The 15,060-nt window shown below is 40.6% G+C and overlaps 1 protein-coding gene across 1 annotated transcript in view; it reads left to right on the top strand.

Moving 5' to 3' along the window:
* The first annotated feature begins 397 nt into the window (after positions 1–397).
* Positions 398–15,060, top strand: part of LOC146866452 (UDP-glucuronosyltransferase 2A1-like) — a 203,163-nt gene continuing 188,500 nt past the window's right edge. Inside the window, exon 1 of the mRNA XM_085636528.1 lies at positions 398–1,260. Within this exon, the coding sequence (XP_085492654.1) occupies positions 519–1,260 (742 nt within the window). The 5' untranslated portion in view covers positions 398–518. The remainder of the gene's footprint in view (positions 1,261–15,060) is intronic.

Raw genomic sequence — 15,060 nt, 5'->3', positions numbered from 1 at the left:
TTAGATTTAAGCCAAGCAATGCAAACCTTTCCATTGTTTCAGAATTAACCCCCATGAGCTTTGCAGGTAAGCACAAATATCCTATAGGAAACTAGTAGGGTATGTGTATGCTAACTTCATGTACGACATTAATTTACTTCAGAAGGAATATTCACCATCAGCCTAGATCCCAGTGCAAATTAGATTGATAAATTAAAACACAGCATAAGCTATCCTGCTAATTCATCCACCTTGGCAGTTTGCATGTTACATACCACTTTGAGACACTGAGTGGACTTCATAATACAGTTAGTTTAAGTATTGTAAGATGAAACACAGTGATGTCAACTAAACTTTATTTTATCTTTCTAGCACATTTTGATATCCAAGTCATATCCCTAAGGAGCCTGGCCTTCAGTTAATTGCAGAGCCTCTTGTGTCCAAGAGGTGAGTCCCTCTGACACTATAAACATTCAGTTTTGCTTTGTAACAGACCATCAAGCAAGGAAAATACTCCTTGACATCTCACAGTACTGATTATGGCTGGCATGACCGGTGCAATAGGCGCTAAGAAGCCGGCCCAATTGATACTTCTTCATATGATGCTTGCTGGCACGGTTCTATGTGGGAATGTACTGATCTGGCCCACAGAAGGCAGCCATTGGTTGAATGTTAAGGTAATTATACAGGAGTTAGTAGCCAGAGACCACAATGTCACAGTTGTGGTGTCCTCGGCCTCGCCATATGTGAACCCGAACCACACAGCCTCACGGGTAAAGTATGAAATTTTCCAAGTTCCTTTTGGACAGAACCATGTGAATAACCTGATCGAAGACATTATGAGAGTCTGGATGTACGAAAAGCAATATCTCAATACTTGGCAATTCTACAAGAGATTCAGTGAAGTAGCTCTCCGACTAAATGACTACAACAGACACCTTTGCAATGCTGTGCTGAAAAATAGTGATTTAATGGGGAAACTGCAAAGAAACAAGTTTAATGTACTTTTATCGGACCCGGTCAATATCTGCGGTGATCTTGTTGCCCTGAAACTTGACATTCCTTTTGTTTACTCACTACGCTTCACACCGGCCTCAACTGTGGAGAGGCACTGTGGGAAAATACCAACACCACCATCCTACGTCCCCGCCACTTTGTCAGAATTTTCCGACGTAATGTCACTGACACAGAGATTAGAGAATATGTTATCATATATTGTCCAAGACGCTGCCTTTCAGTCCATCTGGGGAGAGTGGGATACGTACTACAGCAACGTTCTGGGTAAGTCTATGTTGAATCAAAACAATCAAATGTTTTGACAGTGTTGAGTTCTTTTGTATCACATCCAGACCCCAAAGAAAATAGAGGATATTCTTTCCTGGGCCTGATTATGAGTATAGGCATTATATATTGCAAGATACGTTATTTATCGGTTGTGATAAATAGCACCTATTATGAGTTATTGGGGAATAACATGCAGATTTTGGTGTTTAACTCATCAAAATCCACAAGATACAGTAAATACTGTAGGTTTTTCCTCTTAAATTTTGCAGGTTTGACCTGCCAAAATTGAACAAAGGTTGAATTATTCAACGTATCCGATGATTATTTGATGTGTTAAATACCTTCAAACTTGTAATTCCGACCAAACAGGGGATTACACATGGGTCGGCAGACAATGAGCAACTCATAATCAGGGCCTCTGTGTTAAAGCAGTAGGAACAGGACAAACCTGATTGGTCACTAGAACAGAACCCAGCACCAGTGCAGTGATGTTTGCAGTGGATACTTAATGCAAATGAGCCATATGCACTGTCTCGCCAATGACAAAGCACTTTTTGTGAATTTGTGAGGTGTTTATGGAGTGTGCGTACCTCAAAGGTGTGCTGGCGCAAAGTACCAGTTGTTCAGACCAGATGCCAAATGCCTGTGGAAGATTGCATTGGCCGCATTGCGATCGATTAATCTTGCAATTCTAGTCCAACGGATGCATTCCGTTCCCAAGATTTGTACAGGTCTGCCTCGTCAAAAAACTTGCACACACAGCATACGAGTGTACTGATGCCACTTGCCACATATTCCAGATCCCTGGGAGGTGCTAGCTGGAACATTTTGTAAATTGCATCAGCAGGCGGCAGTAAATCGCTGTTTTTTGTTTTTTAGTAACTCGAAGTGTGGGCTGCACTTTTTCTGTCGACTTCTGCTGGGTGCTGTGGTGACATACTCCCCTGAGCAGCACCTGGACAGTGGGTGGCTAAAAAGGGTGCTTTGGTTTTGGAAGTGCGACCATTTCTGATCAATGCATTTTATTCTTTGGAAAAAAGCCTTTTTTTAAGGCAACTGTGATAGCAAGACTCCCTGGATGTTTCTCTTGCACCTGAAGGTCTGCTCATCAGCCTCAGAAGGTTAGCATCTTTACAGTGAGGATTCTAGGTTATGAAATAAAACTTGTTACAATGCGCTGGTGTTCTGCATAAACCCATGGACCCAGTCTAGGGATTATGCAGAACCATTGCTAACTTTTCCAGAATACCAGGTGCAGTTAGTAGTGACAAAACACAGGTGGTCTGCTACCAGTCTCAGGAGCAAAGAATCATGCTTATTGTGAAAGCTTTACGCATAAGTGTGACACTGATAATGCAATTTTTGAGAATCAGATTGTTTCTACTGAGTTCCTCTAATTATCAAAAGACAGAAACATAAAGTTATAAAATAGTACCACAAATGATAATTCATAACAATAATCACCATCTTACCATAGCTGTATTGAAATCATTTCTATTTAACTAAATATGGCATTTGAAGATGTGTGTAAGGTTTGAAAAACCAGCGAAATACTAGGACCCAGATTTACAAAGGTTTGCATATGCACTTTTGTGGTGCTACGCACTATTGTGTTGCGGATCACTGGCCTTTTTCATGGTATACAAATCAAAGCAATGCTTTGCATCACTATGTGTCGCTTTACACCATGTGATCACCCAGCCAAACTTTAGTAAATTCACCCTTAGGTGTCGGATTCAACAGCTATCCAAAGTCTTACATTTTTTAACACTGTCTGCATTGTTGCTGTTGAATGATCATAGCTCTAAATTTCATTAAAATCCCTCCACCCTACCCAGAAAGAGGTTCTTTATTTTTCCAGCCTATAGAAATCAAATTCCTAGCTATCTAACGTGACTTCCAGGATATGTGGCAATCAAGCTAAGCTTATCAACAGAGGGAATCATGCCCCTGGAACTCTTCCCTCTTGACTTCTTATTTAAATTTGCCGCATGTGCAGGTGCATTGAAAAAATCATAGATAGTACAGAATTGTTGAGATTTAAGGTATATGGAGACGATAACTGAGAGCAAATCAAGCAGGACTTCCCTGAAACAAGAGGGATCACTCAAGATATGCAGTGAGTGCCTGATGCACCAAGAGCCTCCACACTCCTGGTGGAACCCTGCAGTTGTGGGGGAGTCTCTGCACTCAGGCTGAATCTCATTGCGGAGAGTCCTCCTCATGTGCAGAGACACCCTGAGAGTGCGGAGGCCCTTTGTGAATCAGGTCCTTAATGTGCTCCTCCCTCACTCCTGTTCGGAGTGTTGTTTACGTTCCCTTCTAGAAAACAGTCATGGAAAGCCATGCTAACAGGCAATTCACCTCTACTGATTACATTAATAATTGTGGATTCCTGCAATAGAATATATGAGACTGAAAGTGTTCACTGAAATAGTCCATTATATGTAGAGTTAGAAAATTGCCAGATCGTTGAGTGTGAATCCATGCTTCAGTGAATTAAACATCTCAAAGTGATGGACATCAAAGCAATTACTAATGTACCAAATGTCTTTAGTTTACCATAATACACAAAAAGCTTCTTTAAAAAATGATCATAAATTAGGGTGCCCCAAAGGTAATCTACTGGATAAACAGTGTAAATTGTGAAAACCCTGGCAGTAGGGGACAGTAAAATCTTTCAAATGACTTACACACCATGGAAGACTACTGCCATAGTGTGAGGATCAGTAGGTTTTGCTTTTTAAAAACAAAAGGCTGTTTTATTCTTGAAGAAATAAAAATAGGTTAAAGGTTTGACAGATGAGCATCATGTTTGACGGAGCCATCCATCAAACTTTTAGTTCATTGACAGGAACCCGCCAAGATAACGGATAACTTTAAATTCGTAGGATGAGTATTCTATAAGGGCAACAAAGTATTTTACTCGGTCGGCCTGACGGAGTAAATTCCCACCCTACAAACTCTGAATCAGGCCTATATTCTGTAATGAGATGTTTTCGGAAAGCTTAGATTCTGGCATCTATGCCAATACACTAATGTGCAATGAGGAAATGCTCAATTATGAGGAGGGTGAAGAGAGAGCTTTCACAATTGTTATTACAGAGGACGCTTCTTCTGCAAAACCAAAATGTTCAACATAAACAACCACAAGAGTCCCTACCGATTTCCATTTATTATGTCCCTGACCTCTCTCTTAACCCTAATCTTCATCAATTCTGTAAATCCCCAGATGGGATTCCTGTTGTTAAAACTAATAGCTTTTATGTAATTGAAAAATGTCATAATGTAATTTTTTTATTTTAATTTTTGAAAATACATTGTCCTAATTTTTTTGCTTTTCATTTCTAAGAACATTGATCGGAAAGTGAAATTATTAAAAAATATATATACAAGAACCAATGAAATATAAGCTACCCATGGTGAAATTTATTTGCCTTACATTTCCACGAAGGTGAGGATCAATGATTGACCCAGCAAAGCTTCTTCACTTTGTAATGCGTACATGCCAAAAATTAATGTGTATAATGCATTTGAAATATGCTGTTTTATTTTTTCACAAACTAGATTTATACATCTCTTTTTATTATTTTATCCACTTGTTTGTTATTAAGATGTTAGTGGAGGTGGTAAATCTCCTGTATACTAATCCGAAGGATGCCCCACGTCGGCAACCTAGCATTTCCCTATGCCTCATTTGGAGGTAGGGCACAAAATGTTCTCTGATGGTAGAATCTGAGCTGGTTTTGCTGCAAGAAACCATTGGCCATCAGCCCTTCTGCCACATGGGCACATGCTTTACAGTGTTGGAAACCTCTCCTATGTAGTGTGGGGCTTTCAATGCTTCTTTTTTTTATTGTTCGTGTGCACCATGTGAACCAATTCACAGGGGCGTAGATTCACGGTGGTGTTCGGGGTGTGACACATCTTTAATAAGTGCATTCTTCGCTTAGTAGTTGGGTCCGGGGGGGGGGTGAGATGTTTCTGCTATGTCTGTGTCAGGTTTTCTCATTGTTCTCATTTCACTAAGAGTTTTTAATCAATAGATTTTTTGGGATCAGGAACTTAGATATATATAGTGAATGGTTTATCAAGTAAGGGTTAGTAAATCTGCACCCACAGAAGCACTCCTTGAATTGGTAAACATTTCCAATCTTTGGAATTCACAAACATTGACAGAAGTAGGCTTGGAAAGCTGCACCATTGTCATGTGTCAAAGTATACTGCTCACAATCAAACACGCAAAAGCTGATGGGATGAATGCTTACAAATAATCTAATCACTGGCAATTGCTCAGGGTAGCATTCCAGCCCATCATTTTTTGGCCACATAGCCACTCCAAACAGAGGACCATCTGATGCAAATCAATACTGAACCTGTTCTTCACGGGAATAGTCTATCCCCAACCTTGGCTATCCCCTCCAGCCTGTGGCCAACCGCTTTTGCAATTGGGAAATTTGACACCCCAAATCTCACAGATCAAGCAACACCTCTGCCAAGGAAGCCTTGTACAGGAAGAATGAAGCAAAAACGTTCGGGGTGTCAGGAACATTTGTTTTTGTTTTTCAAAATCCAAACAAAACATGGGGGCTATCCAAGCTTAAGTTTTTGTAAAAGACTACACCTGCCCTAGCAGTAGGAGCACTTTCAAGAAAAACATTTTGTCAAATCTGCAGTGAACCTAGAATATTATAGGTGGTCCACTATCGGAGTAGCAGAAGTGGCCTCCACCACTGCCCCAGTGGATCAGCAGACCATTTGCAATATTCTAAATGAGGTGCCATAGTTTGGTTTAGTGGAACATATCAGGGCTTAAAGCACAGATGACAGAGCACTCTCCCCTCAATGTTCTCATTAAAGAATCCAGGGAATGCATTGGATGTTTCCACACCCTCTAGTCTACAGGCATCATTGCAGGGACTACAGATTGTAGGCGTGGCTGCCTTACATTGCAACTGAAGAGATGGCTCTACAGTGGCTAAAACAAATTGCTAATGTATTAGACACCATTCAGTTGTAAACACACAGCTATGACTTCTCCTCACAGACGATGGGCATGTAATATGCCGAAATAATATTACTGTACTAGTGAGGGTGAGCATTAGTACGTTAAATGGTCAAAGTTTTGTGCCATAACATCAATGTATCATGATTAGGGCTCCCGGTTTTCCGTTTTTACGGATTTATACATATAAATACAGACGGAAAACTGTATTTCCTTTGTCTGTATTTATATTTAGAAACGGCAAAATACTAGCAAATTTTGCCGGACTTCAGTGCACAAGACATTGTACATCACACGTGATGCCAGACACAGGGAATGCACGCAATGCTGCGATGCCTGTCTTTAACAGAATCATCCCGGAGCGTGCTGTGAAGGAAAGTTTGAGGATAGTGGAGATGCAGGGGCTCTAAGAAGGGGTGAAAAAAACAACAAAGCCTCGTTAACAAGTGAATGGTCTTTTTAAAGACCTGTGAAGTACTCGGTGTGGCTGGCAGCTCAAACACTGTCTGTGTGTGTGTGCCCGTGAAGCTGTCTCAGCCTGGGCTGACACACAACAAGGGGGAGGCGGGGGGGGAGGCCTATGAGTTATCTAGTACACGCCCGTAATGGCAGTCTTGTCACCTTAAGTTCCGACGTGGATGAGGGAGCATTTTTTTAACCTGCATTAGGGCCCAAGGTACCGCTGCTATACCACTGGCTGTGTGATCTTGCGCCAATTGTTTAATAGTCATGTCCTTGCTTTCATTGTGATTTAACTAGGCAGTGCAACTTTATTATCCCCTCAGAACAGATTCCAGATTTTGAATCATATCAATTATCTCTGACTTTAGTTGCATATTATTACTTTCAGCGTCTCACAGCTTTTGAATACTTTCAGGGCTATTTTTAAGAAAATAGCTTCCATTAAGTGAGTAGTAGTTAGCAGAATCATCCCGGAGCGTGCTGTGGCCAAGGGGCTGTGAAGGAAAGTTTGAGGGCAGTGAAGATGCAGGAGCACTAAGAAGGGGTGAAAAAAACAACAAAGCCTAGTTAACAAGGGACTGGTCTTTTTAAAGACCTGTGAAGTACTAGGATGCGGCTGCAAGAAGACGGACGCCAGCCCGGGACGCTGTCTCAGCCCGGGTTGACACACATGAGGGGGGGGGGGTTTGGTGCCCTTTGAGCCAAAGGGATGTTGCGTGCCTGGTGGGAGAGATGGCCCCACTGTGCAATCTGGGAACTTGTACAATCCATGCTAATGAGGTCTGACCACTTGGAATCTAGTCAGCACAATGTGAGTGTTTGGTATGGATGTTTTGACTGGTTTGTGAAACAATGCAGCGGAGACAGCTACCTACAGATCTGTACATTCATCCTTACAGTTCAACCAAATAGAACACTAACTCCCTCCGGCAGAGCCCTAGCCAAGCAATTGATTGAAATTCCTCAAAATGGATTACCTCATCCATGCAAGCAGCTATTGCCCTCCGAGGTCTCTCCTCGCGTACATTGACAGTGGCAGTGCCCTCAAATAACAACCGAGCGCATGTGTGCATTGTCAATTTAAATAAATGTGGAAAAATACTAGCTGTAGCGTCGTCTTTTGCTTGTAGCAAAAATAAATGTGGATAAATACAGAAAAAATACCCAAAAAATAAATATGGATAAATACAGACGGAAATGGCAAAAAAATAAATACCATAAAACCGGGAGCCCTAATCATGATGTAATTTCATGGCATATTTTAGGCTTTAGTGACAATAGTGTAAGACTGTTCTAACCCTAAAATTCTCGAAATTAGTTGTATTTTGTGTCAAATCAACAGGTTGGTAACTCTAAAAATAATCTCTTTCTAATGACAACCGTTGTCTGAGGTCATGGTCAATGTTTGCTGGACTTGCATGCTAAAATATGGCTCAAAGATTTCCTTTGTTAAGAACAATTAGATAATCAAAACCCCGTGCTAAGGAAAACAATTATTCTACACACAGTTTGGTTAAATATAAAGAAATACATCTAGAACAGTTCGAAACTATTTAATAACAACTTAATGATAAGTACTTTAAACAACTTATTTTAAAAGGAAAAATAGTTGTGGACTCCATATCGAATCCTGATTTGGAAGATAGCTTTAGTATTAACAAAACCTGCGACAATTTCTAAAAACCATTGAATAAGAATAATAATAATTGAAAGTTTTTCCAGAAATGTTTTTACAAAAAGGGAATTTAGAAAAAGGAAAGGCTAAAAAGATGTTCGGGATCATTGTGGTCCTTTTAGAATTGCAAACACGACCCAAAACAAGAAGATGGATGAAACAATGGAAAGAATCACGGAAAAGAGTGAAACACAAGAGATAGGAAACTAGGGTAGAGAGATGAGACGGTAAGAATGAAGGAGAGGAATTAGCACTCAGAAGAAGTAAAGTAAAAACATAATAAGGGCTTAGATGATATCTCCCAAAATAATTTTTTCAACCATAAGTATGAAGAAAAGGGATGATAAAGAGGAGAGAGGGAGTCAGAATATGGGAGGGAAAATGCCTGAAGAAACAGCAAAGGCGGTAGAAAGGAAGTCACTGGGAAATACAGGATATACGAAATCCTTTTAGGAAAACCAACAGAGAAAACACATTTTCGAGATTAAATGCAGGCACACCTTTAGGAAAAACCTTGTAAAAGGCAATTTGGAAAATAAAATATTCAATGAATTGGCTTCTAGCAAATGGTGACTATCTAGATTTAGATTTAATTGTATCCACTGGCTCCTAACTGTACCCAAAGTTTTTTCAAAGTTAGGCAACCATGTGCATGTGATAACTTCTCTGAACAAGACCTATTGCACTTTATGTTCTTTTGTGGCTTTTATACCGAACTGCAAGTTAAATACATCCTACCACTTTCAAAAGATTGCCAATTTGCACAAGTTAGGCCAGCATTGACCTACCTACAAATGCTTTCTTTCCCCTTTGTTTGTTACGGGGTTGCACGTTTTTTATCAGGGGCAGTTTGTAAAAGAAATAATATGGTGGGTTAACAATTATGACCCGGGTCGTTAGAATATGCCTTGTATTCTGAATTTATTTTAACTTTGTGTATTTTAATCTACAACATAAGTGTTTTTTTATGTAAAATGTACTTTTATGGCCAGAACGTGGCTGAATAAAGTTTAAATTGATTGATTGATTGACTACCATTTGTTCTGAAATATCCATTAATTTAGTTAAGATGAAATGGTTTATCGCAATTTGTTTTCTGCGAATGTGAATTTAACAGGTACGTACTGTAGTAATACGTACAGACAATGGTTTATAAGCAAAAGATGTATTATATTTTATAATTGTTTCTCAATCTGCTTTCTGTAGGTTTGTCCTGGTCTAAAGATGTTAGGTACCGCAGGCAAAAGTCAAATCTGTTCGCTCCATTCCCTTTTACGCAACCACCAAAAACCGTGTAAAGAAGCATGCGCTCCATTTGTGCACAAGTGTAAAGTGTATGTCACCTGGCCTCTTCAATGTTAAACTGAACCGGCTTCTTGTATTAGTCATCTGCTTGGTTAATTCCGTGTAAAATATGCTTTACTTTACTTTATCAGGTTTGGCTTGCCTCTGATAAGGACATTTGAATTCTTCTACATAATTTATTATATTTTATTCATTTTGAAGTACCCTACTGTTTTCCTTCATCTCATATGCTAACAACTTTAGGCATTCATAAGCAATGTGATTTAAGGCATATTATTCACGAACATTGATGCCTTAAACATGTTTCCCCCCCCCCCCCAAAGAATGCATACATAGGGCCAAGAAATTTGTGGAAGTCTTATTTTAACTTTTTATAACTCTTTTTGTTGAATGCAAAATTTTCCACTCAGAGGTTTCTCCTTTCTAAGCTCGCTCTGTGAATACTGGAACTATTTATGTACATTGTCACACTTCCTCCACAACCTCTGGCCTGGTTTATTCAGGTTTAAGGGCCGGTTCTTAATAAGAGAGTGGGGGCTCCACCCCCTAGTTGTTCCCTGCTCAATGTTTTTAATTAGAGACATACACAGACATCATTTAGAGGTCGCCAGGGGTCGCAGTTGCGAACCCTGGCTTGCCCTTTGCAAACCCTGGAACTGCCTTTGCGACCCCCCCATGTCCTAAAGGCAATGGAAAGACATAAATGTTGAACATGGTTCTCATGAGCCATGTTTACTTTCAGAAGCTTGCAGTTAACATGGACATCTGACTGTTTCACCAATACATGTGTCAGGATTAGAACACGGGCTGCACTGAAACAAAATGGCAGCAGAAAAGCGGCTCCACTTTGGCTGTCTGTGAGCATGTAAGGGGAGAAAGGAAAATCAGCGCAGAAGAAACAAGAGTGAAGACAGAAGAGAATGAGAGAGGAGAGAGAGAGAGAGTGAGAGAGTAGTGGAAGCAGAGAGAGGATAGGAAGAATACACTGTAGAGTGGCAGATCAATGACAGAAAAAAACAGCTGTGTTTGTATTTTATGTGTGAGAGACATAATAAAGAGACAGCTAACATGGACGGGATCAATAGAAGAGCAATAGAGTGATACAGCTGTGAGAAAGGTTGAGACAAATGAGTGAAGTTAGAAAGAAACAGACTATAACAGATGAGAAAGACACAGTAAGAGCAACAGAAAAGGTTTTAGACAAGTGTGAGAAACAAGCATTTGCAATGCAATCGGTCTCGCCTTTGGGACCTTATATGTATTTAGCTATGCAGCACATTAGCCTGGGTTCTGAAACATCTACTGTTCTTTAACATGGAGGGAAAGTAAGCACCAAACTGCGTGGCACGCCAGGTATGGAAACAAATGGAGAATAATATTGCTTTTCAGTGGGAAATGGTATAGTTCAAAACTCTGTTTTCAATATAAAATCTGGACCTTCGGTGGTCATATCACTAAAAATGACAAGATTTGAAAAAAATATTATGTCTACAGGTGCTCTTGGAAGATAATTTCTATGGACTGGAATCTAGAGAATGCTAAAGTGATTCTGGCGTTTTACTGACCTCTGCTGGTCGTTTTCTATCAAGAAAGTTAAATAGAGGCAGTTGCCAGAAAAATTTAAAAGAAGAAACTCCCTCAGCAGAAAGCAATTCTGGTATTTTACTGACCTCTACTGGTCGTTTTCTATCAAGACAGTTAAATAGAGGCAGTTGAACAGGAAAAAAAGTCCCTAAGCGGAAGGAGACAAGTCCTAGAGCTGATCTCCAGAGATCACAAAGTACATACATATATATGTATATACTAAAGTGTATACAAGAGGTCTGAAATGCTCGACCTAAAAAGTGATAAGGAGGTGGATGCTGAAAGAGATAGCTGAGAAACAGCAGGTAGGTCAGAAAGAAAATTCGGAAAGGGGAGGAGACGTGGGTGAGAGAGGTGATTAAAAGGCAGATTTGTGTGAGAGATAACTTGAGGAGAGGCTGGTGAAAAAGAGGGACTATAAAGAGACTAATGATATAGAGGGTAAGACAGAGGGAAAGTTGTGATAAAGATACACATTAAGAGACCATGACAACTGAGAGAGATAGAGGAGAATTAGAGCAGTGATATAGAGACAGGTGAGAAACAGATGGAGTGGGACATGGGCGGGAGACAGGTGACAGAGGCTGTAAACAGACAGATCAGAACTGTCATATCATTTCCTTTCCTGTGTTGTCATCTGGGACAAAGGGTATGTGATGTTACTACCGCTACCCTCGGCATTTTGATGAATTGATGTTCATGAATACATGCATCCTACCTACTGCATTAAATATTGAACGTTCAGCACATCTTCTGACCCTCACCCTGCATGAGGGTCAGGCAGCCACAGCACTGACAAACACATACACTTATTGCCCATGTACTGTGTCACAGGGTTTTCAGGTCTTGTGTGATATCAGCCCTTGCTACTGTGGCCTGCCCAGGCATAGAGCCACTCCTCCTCTGTGATGTGCACCACCCTCGCTGATGGGAAACAGCGTTTACAATGCTGTCATCATATCACTGTACCATTACAATGCGGTTGTTACAATGACCGCGTTGTTAGTACGTGATGCATCTACATCGCAAGTCATTACAACGACTTGTACTGGGGGGGGCTGAGGTATTGGAAATGAATTCCAACACCTTTCCTACTGTTGCGCGACCTGGAGTAGGAATAGAAATTAATACTATACCTAAGTCCAGTGTGCCCTCTAGTGCAAGTTGTTATAATGACTTGCGATGGAAATGCATCACGGAATAACAACGCGGTCATTGTAATGACCGCGTTGGTAAAGCACACGATGCAATACATCGCGTTGCAATGTACCATATTCTCGCTGACAGCCTGCATTTGGGTGCATCTGGCTGCAGACAACCACCCATGAAGTCCCATGGTGACAGTAGCAGTTGCTCACTACACTTGCTCGCACAGTCTACTTCAGGAATAAGCCTTACGCTCCACGACTTTCAAATTCACAAGACGCCACTATTTAGGTGTAAGCTAGAGTTTCAGATATAATCAAATGGTCCAATTTCCCAGTGCAGATTGGGATAAAAGTGCATTTTGCACATCTGATAGTTCACAAAAACAATTTGCACTTGTGTAAAATCTAAGGTTGGGGGTGTTAGTTGGTGTGGTTAGGGCGGATTCTACTGCATTCTCAGAGGAATAGGCTCAATTGTGTGGCAGGATTCAATTTCTCTAGCATTAGTGACTTAGCAAAGGCCTTCCACTTGACAAGCTGCAGTGCAGTGTGGGGAGACACGTTGTTGAGCAAAATGAGGTCTCTGTTGGTGAAGAGGGAGCAGTTGCAAGAGCTTGCAGATATTGGCAGGCCTCCATCATGGCGAACATGTCTGTTAAGCGAGTACATGAATTGTCCACTTCCAGCGCTGCACCTTCACCTCTGGCAGCCCTAAGCTTGGTCAGCTGTGAAGGTTAAGAAAGTATTTTATTGACATCATTTATGAAGCCATGGGCGAGGTATTGCAATTTATCTGGGGTTCTTGCATCCAATTGCTTCCATCACAACCTAACATGACTTTTCACTAGGGTTTTATCAGTCAATTGCAAAGGGTGTTTTTCAATGATGTCCTGGTGGGTGCGTCAATGGCACACGAGGACCACCCTTTGACTGTGCACAGAAAACACTGGACACCAGTCCTAAGATATGTCCATTGGCCAAGCCATGCACTCTGCAGAATAGAACCACTACACAAGCCTTTTGGACATCGACCGCAGGCAATGAAAATTGGGTTTGGTCTTCAACTATTCCTTCATCAATGCCCATACCTCTGAACCCACTATGCGTGACGCAGCCACCCTACTGCCAGAGCAGAAGAGCTGCACGCAGCTTGTGGCCAAGTGCTGTGGGCAAGGAGTGTAGGAAGTGACCCTTGGCTATGGTGAGTGTCCGGTTGGATATGTACATAGCCACTGTGTGCCACAAGACTCATTTCTGACAAACTAGAACAATGAATAGAACAAAACCAGCAAGAGTCTGGTGTTATCTTGAACATTATATATCTTCACAACAATAGTGCTTCAGATACAAACAAGGCGATACATATGGGTATATACAAATTGCGTGGTAATATATGGAATAGTAATTGAAACATTCAATAGAATAACGCGATATAGACAAGTCACCTTATGTAACAAAATGTGATAAACTTCTTATTTACACTGCTTATACCTATGCAATTTACTGGACATTTAGGCTAGTGCCATGGACGGTGAATTCAGATGATGTGGCAAGGGATAATGGGAAGTGTTTATCAAGTGATAGAGCCTTAAAACTCCTGTTTCTGAGGTGTGTTTTAGCATGAAGAACCGTTCTACAACTTTGAGAGTCAAGTGGACTTCAGAGTGATGGGTGGAGAGGAATCAAAGGAGAAAAGTGAATTATGAAGATGAAGTTAGGGTGAGGATAGGGCCACATCAAATAAAGTGAGCACTGGGAGTGCTAAGTTAAGGCACAGTGTCAACCAGTTTTGGGCTGACTGATCTCTGAAATAGTTGAAGAGTGGAGCAGCACTATTTTACCACTTTACACAGTTGTAAAAGGTTGATAGTTACAGGACCTATCAACGCATGTGCTGCGGTTGACTGGAAATGTAGCAGCATTTGTTGACATATCTGAAATAAACAACAGTACCTAACACAATAACATCTACACAAAGTACCGTAAAAACTCAATTAAAACATGAAAGAGGACATCGAAACAGTTAAAACAGAATACAACACAGCAACCGCAATGTTACACAACAATTTCAAGTTGTAAGACTGCACAACAAAAATACAGTAGCACAAATAACAACAGAACGAACACATCACTGCCACAAAACATATGCACAAACATTCTTGTCACTTATTATCACCTTTAGAACCCTGTTTTCATAATACAGTGGAAAATGTGCTTGGAGCGACCAGTGCTTTAACTGGCCAAGGAAATGAAATATCGCTTGGCAAAAATGTTTTGTGATCTGGCCCTAAGTGTTTTACATGCAAGTGGGTGTTCAAAATTGAGCAACCAGAACAGAGTTGGTTGAGAAAAGTGGTTTATTTTTTCAATCAAGGCTGTAATTTTTGAAACCATGAGAAGGATACAGAGAGGAGTACAGTGAAGTATGTTCAGGTCTTTAAAGACAGTGTCTATGAATCTTAAAAAAGACAATGACTTGTGTAGAAATTTGTTGTAGTCAGGTCCACTGGCATTTTGAAATTCTGAGGCTGTGGTGTTTCCCACATAAGTAAAGATTTGCTGCATTTGTTACATAATCGATTATCTGCTGCATAATCTTTCTAGCTCAAACAGATCAA

This window comes from Triturus cristatus, chromosome 2_1 (assembly GCF_964204655.1).
Source record: "Triturus cristatus chromosome 2_1, aTriCri1.1, whole genome shotgun sequence".
Lineage (NCBI taxonomy): Eukaryota > Metazoa > Chordata > Amphibia > Caudata > Salamandridae > Triturus > Triturus cristatus.
The sequence above is the reverse complement of the archived record's forward strand: the minus strand, read 5'-3'. Positions and strand labels throughout refer to the sequence as shown.